This window comes from Phaethon lepturus, unplaced genomic scaffold (assembly GCF_000687285.1).
Source record: "Phaethon lepturus isolate BGI_N335 unplaced genomic scaffold, ASM68728v1 scaffold3742, whole genome shotgun sequence".
Lineage (NCBI taxonomy): Eukaryota > Metazoa > Chordata > Aves > Phaethontiformes > Phaethontidae > Phaethon > Phaethon lepturus.
This window is the reverse complement of record NW_010522428.1, coordinates 3910-12514: the sequence shown is the minus strand read 5'-3', so window position 1 is coordinate 12514 and position 8605 is coordinate 3910. Positions and strand designations below refer to the sequence as shown.

The following is an 8605-nucleotide window of genomic DNA, read 5'->3' as shown; positions in this document are numbered from 1 at the left end:
AAAGATGCACATTCATGGTTTTGTTTCCTGGCATATCTCAGATAGCTTTTACGTTTCTGTGAGAGAGGGAGGAGTAACAAGATGACTTGGAGTCAAAGCAAGATGAACCAGTATACCAACAATTTTAACTTTTGGTTTGGATGACAAGTGAGTTGGAATTGTCTTGCCTAACATCTAAACAGGCAGAGGGGTACCTGCCTGTCACAAAAAGCCTCAATACTATAAATGAGAAGCTGTGCTTGAAGAAAGTCTGCAGACACAGAGAGAAACAAAAGCTGGCTAGTGGAGGAGAGAGCCGGGAATTCTCCCAGCTTCACAGACATCTGAAGAAGAGTTGGTGAAGCAGACAGAACAAAAATAACTTTCCTGCATCACCTCTGGTTTTGCAACTCCCTGCTGTTTCTGGTGCAAAGACTGTGTTACAATGGGCGACTACTATAAATACCCTGATTTTTGTAAATATCAACGGGGAAAACTGAAGAACTGTGTTCCAGCCACTCTGACCTGGCCCTGTGCCTACTTCTCTGAGAACTGCTAGACATACCAATAGTAAGTGACTGTGCCTTATGCTCTGAACACCAAATGAGAGTAGGGAATTGCTAACCAAGCTCCTTTGAAACATATGTTTTGAGCACATAATTTTTGTATTTCTGTTGCTGTGACTCATTTAACAGTAGGTTGCAAGATCAGTATATAGTGCTTTAATTGGCATGAACTTTGTATATGATTTTTAGGGATTCACACTGAGATCAGACACTATCAATTCCCGGGTATATCGTATTTGCACAGTACACAGTAGCTATTTTGAAATTTGGGTCATGCTTCTGCTGAATTCTTTTAACCAGACCTGCAGGCAGGCAGTGTGTGGCTGCCTTCCCCTTTCAGAGCCTGAACGCTGGGTCTGCACAGAATCACCAGGTGTGCATGTATACATATTCACCAGGTGGTTGATCTCAGAAAAAAACCAAACAGAAAGATCTTTCTGATACTTTTATTAACCTGAAGGGTTAATAAAACTGCAGTGAAAAAGGATCACGTTTCTTACTCTGGTTCATTCTTCAGCAAATCTAGACTCCATCCAGGCCTGGTTAATCACTGTTGAAACCTGCTCAGAGCAAGATGTGCAGGCTTGAACTGGTACCTCTTGGTGTCTTTCTTTAAAGGTCTAACAGTCTGAAGTCCCTCATGCGTAGAGGTCCCAAGGCAGTGTCTTGCTCTTGGCTGTGTTGCTGTTGCCATATTGTTATGCTGTATGCCACATTCCCCCAGCCTCTCCATTAAAAACAAGGGAACCTCTTTGGCAATCTTCTTTGAATTTCCTTCCTCAAAAGCGTAAAGAACCTGGCAATGGAGCTCATGCAGGAGGGTGTCTCAAACTGTGTTGGAGACTTCATTATTAAAGGGATTGGGAACCTGGGAGTCGGATGACTTCTGCAGATGAAGAGTGATGGGTGTCTCTTAAACACCATCTGACAGATCTGTGACTACCTGGAAAATACGCATCTGGTCTGATCAAATAACATCTCTTAGATCCTTACTTTTAAAGGCCAGGATTAGCCAGAAACTTGGGTAGATAGATTATCCTGACGTAAAAATAGGGCTTTACGTGCAAGAGCTGAAAATCACCTTGACTTGACTGCAGTTTTGAAGTTACTGTTGCTGGCAGCCAGAAAAATCTTTACAATTGTTGCAGCAACCTTTGTTTTTAATGGTGTATCTAGCTTAGTATGCAACTATTGCAAGTGTACAATGACCCTTACAGAGAAACGTTAGTCTGGTTTCTGGGGCCTTGCAGATGCCACAGTCTTGAAGTTGTTTGATGTTCCAGTCTTATTTTGTAAATTTTATTGTTGTACCCAGGAGTGGCTTCTTAATTAGTGCTTCTTTGTAGTCGTTGGAGTTCAGTGCTTCTTGTTTACAGACATGAGGGACCAAAGGAGAAGAGGAAGGGTCTGCAGATAGTATTATCTATTGGGATGGCTTCAACAGCTGTTTTATAGCAAAGTCATGTGTTAAACACTACTGAAGAAGAGGGTAGGCAGATCTAAGTGATTCAGTTCTAACTTACTAGCATTTTCCATACCAGCAATTGTAAAGATTTGTCAAGTCCTTCTGTAAAAGATGGGTTAAACACACAATCTTGCTATAGATTTAATGAAGATTGTAACTGTCCATATGGTGTCTTGTTAAATGTCTTTTTCCTAGTTGCCTGATCTTATGTTTATTCAGATTGGGTAGATCTCATGTGGTTCTCAATATCAAAGTTAGAGGTAGGTAAACAAGTAAACTTGTAAAACAACTATAAAATGTGAATACATCAGTAAAAATGCTTGTGTATATTTAACTGTCTTTGTCCTCATTTAAGTTGCAGGAGTTATTACGGCTGACTTTCTATCAGGATTATTTCACTGGGGAGCAGATACCTGGGGATCTGTGGAGCTACCCATAGTTGGAAAGGTTTGAGATTCTTATCCTTCAGCTTGAGAAAGCTATTAAATACTTTTTTGAAACATGTCACAGCTGGGAATGCTGGTTGGATAGCGTATGTAAGGTGTATCTTTCTGCAGTATTGCCAGTGTAGCCAGCTCCTCCACACCCCAAACCCTCCCCCACTAAATGGCACGGTAATGCTGGTAAAGTGCCATGTTTACGCTTGGCCTAGGTGACATGTGCAAGGTGACACTGTTCCATTTTATCACGTTGCTTAAGGTTTGCACACACTTTTGCAATACCCGTGTTCACAGACCTTCCCAAGGTACTATGCGCATGGCCTGTGACAGCACAAGCGTAGAAACCTGGCCAGACTACTGTAGATCTTCCAAAAGGCCAATAAACAGATGTGGAGAATTGTTCCTGTAACTAAGCTCTCTAAAAGCTGTCTTGTAAAACATGAAGATGCTCCAGTAAGAAATCTTTCTAGTTCTCTGTGCTACTGGCCCCTATTGTAAATGTATGAGAACGGTGATGACTGAATATTTACATTTGAGATGTGTGATACATCTGCAGCTACAAATGCCAGATGCTTAGTGGAAGGTGCACTGACTTCTGTAATAAGCAGTAATCTGTTTTTTAAAATAAAATTATTCATAGCTACCATTAATTACTCTTCACAGTGCAATATTAGAAGGATCTCTACTGATAAAAAAGTGTATGGGATATTCCTTGTAATTATCCAGAAATATATGAGCTAGAACAGCAGAATTAAGACTGTTGGGTTTAGGCTTATTTTTGTTCACCATCAATAGACTTAGTAGTCCTTGAATCCCTGTATCTCTGGACCGTAGTTCAAAAAAAAAAAAAAGCACTGCAGGAGACTAAAGCACTGCAGCACTAAATAAACAACAGTTCAGACTGGTCAGGACACCTTTGCATAGACTGTACATGATATGTGTTAAAGGCAAAAAAGTACACTTGTTTTACTGTCCCAGTACTACCTATCACATTTGCTTTGTCTCCTCTGGGATTGTGTATTCAGATGTGATTTCTACTCCTGGAGCAGATTTTTGCATAGTCTGTTTGACTTACATTGGTTTGTGTATTCATTTAACTTGCATCTAGTCTGTTAATGCTGTCATTTGTAGCCCATACAAAATGTTAGGTGACACTTTCTTTTTCTTTTAGTGTTTTCTTGGTTTATGCTGCTTAGCAAGTGGCTTATATTTGTGAATGTCACAGGCTTATTTTGTCTGTGAAATTAGGATGCTGATGCTTTGGTTTTGAGATGTAAAGACTAAAGGTCCTAAGCGAAAATTAAGAAGAATAAAACTGAAAAGCGATGAAAAACTGGATTTGAGTCTGGGAACTGAACTGCTTTGCAAATATGAATCAAATTACCTGAAGTATTGTCATCACAACAGCTTGACTCCTGCTTACATGCTTTGTACTATGGAACTCTCGTAAACTCAGAGTCATCAGATGTGAATGTGTGTGAGGTTTTTTGGGTTTTTTTATATTTTTCTTTCCAAGATCATTATTGAGCCATGGTGTCATGTTCATCAATTTGTTTTTTTTCAGGCTTTCATCAGACCCTTTAGAGAACATCATATTGACCCCACAGCAATTACCAGACATGATTTTATAGAGACCAATGGAGACAACTGCTTTATGACACTAGTCCCCTTGGCAAACATGGCATACAAATTTGTTTCTTTTTCCCCAGGTAAGCTGTTATTTCTGACTTGTGTGGATTTAGCATTTTAATGGATACTTAAATGAACATTTGTCTGTGTGAAGAGACAAGGAGACTAGGAGAAATCAATGAATGCAGGATGACGAGTAATAGCTGTTGCAAGCATGATCCTCCTGGGAGGAGGGAGGGGAAACTTTTTTTTTCCTTGAAGGTGGGGCAACTAGAAGGTGCGACAGGTAGATTCTTTAGCTCAACAAAGAATCTGTGGCTGAAGTCTCACAAGGAAGCATTAGAAGTTACAGAAAATACTCATTTTATAAGAGGGATCAAACTGTGTGCATATAGGGAAACTTCATTGTTGTAAAGTGTATAAAAACACTTCATCTCTGTATAGAAGTACTTTATTTGCAAAGTAGAAGTGCAAGAATTAAAGGATTAATTTAATTTTATAGGTGGTAAACTCAGAGTTTAACTTCCTGTTTATGGCGAGTTGACAGACATTGGCACTTACCAGCCTGTCTTGTGACATTTTGGAATTGCTTATGGCTCAGTGGCTCTCATGACACATCTGCCAAAGCAGATTCATTGAGGCCTTTGTTAGTTCGTGCAGCATCAGGCAGCTCTGTCTGGGCAAGACATTATTTTCCTAGTAGAAATATACCTTTTCATAAATGGTATTTAAAGATACATATCTTGTTTTGCAGAGGCACTATATGAAACATGTCCTTGGGAGTGTTATGTCTTTGCCCTTATCATCTTCATAACCATGACGAACCAGATTCACAAGTGGTCTCACACGTACTTTGGTCTTCCGCGCTGGGTCATATTTCTACAAGACTGGCATGTTATCCTGCCACGGAAGCATCACAGGATCCATCATGTGTCTCCACACGAGACGTACTTCTGCATTACAACTGGTACTGCCATCTGGTTCATACTGCAAGCTCTCTTTAGTAGTCTAGTGCAATTCTCCCGGCAAGATGCCTATTAAATACATAGAAAATGACATGGTGAAGTTAACTGTGCTTTTAGCTGCACAAGCTCTTGGCAAAACTATAGTTGTTTTTCTTGCGTAAAAAATGTGGGGGGAAGATTTGTGATTGACTAAAAGGTAACTTTCAGCCTGACGGGGTAGTCAGTGGTACTGAGATCCGATTGCGTGGAATCTTGGTAATCCCATGCTCGTAATGGATTTTCTTCATTAAAGTCTTAAAGCTGCTGTTCCTTCCAAAAAGCATATCATCTGCAAGTGCATCTTATCTTGAATACTCATTTCTAAAGCCAGGCTTCTGGGTTTTCAGCATTCATTCACTCTGGGGATGGAAGAGTGGACAGGCTTGCAGAAAACTGGCTTTAGGTTCCTCTTACATCTATATTAAGTTTTATGCCCACTGTACAGGTGGATATACTTAGTCACCAGGGTTGCACAACCTGAATAAGTTACCAAGTTAATCTGACAGCTGGAAATAAACCACTCTGGTTTTTCATTCTGTCATTGGCTTTGACAAACAGTTTGTCAGTTTTGAAAGAAACAAATCTAGTTCTCATGACCAGAATGTCGTGTAAAAACACGGTACAATTAAGAAGCCTGACTTGACAGATGATGACAAAAATCTTGCCACCCTAAGAGGTTTTTTTTCAGTCCTACTATGTCCTGAAAGTTTAAGCCTGACCATAATTAGCAGTCTTGGGCTAGCTGCTTTTTTTTTGCATTTAAAAAAAAAAAAGCATGTGCTAGTCTGCCATAACACAGCACGATAGACTGTATACGTGGATTTTCCAGTGGAGCAAAGTGTTTCTGCAGCCTTAATTCTCATTCTTCTTGGGTAGAAGTGAGGAAGAGGACAGAAATATGCAATCAATGTGCTATTTAAAAGGGGTCTTTACAGGGTAAAATAGAACTAGATATTGAAATGCACTTGTTAGTGACTTAAGAGTAGAGACCCAAGTCCAAAGGGTATACTTAGTTTCGGCACTGACCTGTGTACGTAAAGGTCCACCACCGTATCATTACCAGGGAAGGTGTCAGCTAACAGGGATTTCTGGCATTCACGATGGTAAAGCTTTCGTACTGACTGCCATTTTTAGACACCAGGAAGGAGTTGTCCATTCCTTGAGGGGTGATGGCTGTGCTAATGAGAATTGCATGGGCTGACTTCCTAAAGGGCATTAGTATACAGTGGGTTGAGTGGAGCTGCAGGATAGCAGGTGAGCTAGGAAAGGTCATGTCCAATTACAGACAGTGGCTGAAGACAGTGCCAGTTTTGATAGATTGTTAAAGCTGTAGTTGTGTCTGATTAAGAATGATCCAGCTCTCTAGAAATACGATATTTTTTAGCAGTCAATATCCTGAATGTTCTCTCCCTTTAATATTTTTGTCCTGTAATAGCTATACACATAGTCTAAGACAACACCAGTGAGAACAGTTGTTTTATTCCTGCTGGCCATGTCCCTGCCGTGGGGACGGTACTCGGACCCCCCCGAGCTGGCTCTGTGGCACCTTTCCCATGTTCCAGTCTTGCTCATGCTATCCTGCCTTTTAGCTCTTTCCTCTAACATGAACCACTGCTGTTAGCTCACTGTCTTCATTGTGGTAACTTCTTCATTCCTGCCTCTCCTTTGGTTTTGTTTTCTTAGGCTTTTTTCCCTTTTCCAGAAATGTACATTGAGTAAAGTATAACGTGTGCTTACAGAACAATTCTCTAAGTGTCGGGTAACTAATATAACCCTGTGTACATCCATCTCTTCCTGGTTGTGGGAAAACTTCTACAGGGAAATAACTTTTCCTGGTGCTGATTTCTTTTGTTTTTCCTAGTTTTACAATATTTAATAAAACAGAGGCCTAAAGTTACTATATAACACATTGTAATAAAACCCTGTGAAATTGCCTCTTCATGCGCTCTCCTGTCAGTTATATGTAGCTAGGTTGGCATCAAAATACAGTGTCAGAAAATCAAGTTAATATACTAATTAATATCCTAAAAGCAAGACACAAAGCCCTTCTGAATTCAAGGCGAAGCCTATGTGAGTTCCATCTTCGCAGTCTGTACAGTGCAACATTTCTACAAAGCATTCAAAATACCCTAAATCTGTAGGCTAGGAAAGATGCATTAAACTCTTGCTGCATGCAGAACATGATGGCACTTATTGCCATTTTTACATAAAATGGTAAAAGCCTTGTTGATATGGGTATCAACCCGTTACAGCCTTTCTGGTTACCTAGAAGCAGAAGTGCTCTGTTAGCCGAGTTGCGCAGCTGTGGGAGTGTGCTGCTAGTGGGGCTGCCCTTTTAAGCCAGGAAGCGTCCAACATCAGCTACTGTTAAATGCAGCATGGTACTACAACAAGATTTCCCCGTCGCAGGCTTCATTAGCAGTCCGTTATGCAAACTTTAATTTTGCCCAGGGAGGGCACAATACATTTAAGTACTTTAAAAATGAAAACTTACATTGGAGCTATTTAAACTTGCAGCATCATTTAGAAAAAACTTTCTTTAGTTTGCTGAGCCTTAGTTAGTGGTGTCTAGGTCCCAAATAGAAATAATTATTTTTATTTTCTTTTAATTCTTTCTTTTTTCTAGAAACTGTGGCGTTGATGATAAATACGTATTTGATGTTTCAGAGCCATGTTGTATTTACTTTCTTGCTGTACTACCTAATGAGAAACACAGGGAAAAAGCTGAGCTGGCTTTGATGGGGGAACTAATCATGGAGGAAAATAGCTGAAATTGTTGTGTTGGGGTTTTTTGTTTAGTTGCTTAAATTTCAGTACTAAATCTAAAGGTGCTACTGATACAAGTGTCTTACTTCTAACACAAATTTGATGGTGCCTTTTTTGATAGCTTTGCAATGGCCGTAGAGTAGTCCACCTCTCTACATTTACCTTGTGTTTAATTTAAAGAATGTTATTAAATAAACATTGCAAGACATTGAACTTTGGATGCTATGACAAACTAATGCTTTTTTTTCCTTTGCAATCTCTTAGGTTGGCTGAACTATCCATTAGAGAAGATAAGATTCTGGAGGTGTTTGGAGAACATTATCCAAGGAGTTACTGGGGAGAAGCCAAGAGCAGATGACATGAAATGGGCTCAGAAAGTTAAATAACTTTTGCCAGCCTTCTGCAATCCTTAACTTGTTGCCAATGTTTTTTTTAAAAAAAAAAAAGCCATCAGCCAAATTCAAGACCTGCAAAGAAATAACAGACTCTAAAGCACAAACTAAAAAGTGCTAACACAGACTGTAATGAAAGAACTAATTCTTAAAACAATACTTGAAATGAAGATGATTACTCTTACTGAGCACCTTTCGTTTAGCCATGTCTGCATACATCTTAGAAAATACTTCATCACTGTATCTCATGAGGCTATCAAACAAGCCAGACGGCAGGACAGTCACTCCATTGGTACATGGTGGCATAGTAAACGTGTGTTGTATCAACATTATTTAACACTTAAAAAATAGCTTGTTGCCTAAG

General features: G+C 39.7%; 1 protein-coding gene across 1 annotated transcript in view; it reads left to right on the top strand.

Annotated features, from left to right (window-relative positions):
• TMEM189 (transmembrane protein 189) overlaps positions 1-8287 on the top strand; it is a gene marked incomplete at its 5' end in the record, with an annotated part of 17470 nt that extends 9183 nt beyond the window's left edge. The window contains 4 exons of the mRNA XM_010281799.1: positions 2366-2457; positions 4015-4159; positions 4834-5046; positions 8114-8287. Coding sequence (XP_010280101.1) covers positions 2366-2457; positions 4015-4159; positions 4834-5046; positions 8114-8235 — 572 coding nt within the window. The remainder of the gene's footprint in view (positions 1-2365; positions 2458-4014; positions 4160-4833; positions 5047-8113) is intronic.
• Between the last annotated feature and the right edge of the window lie 318 nt (positions 8288-8605).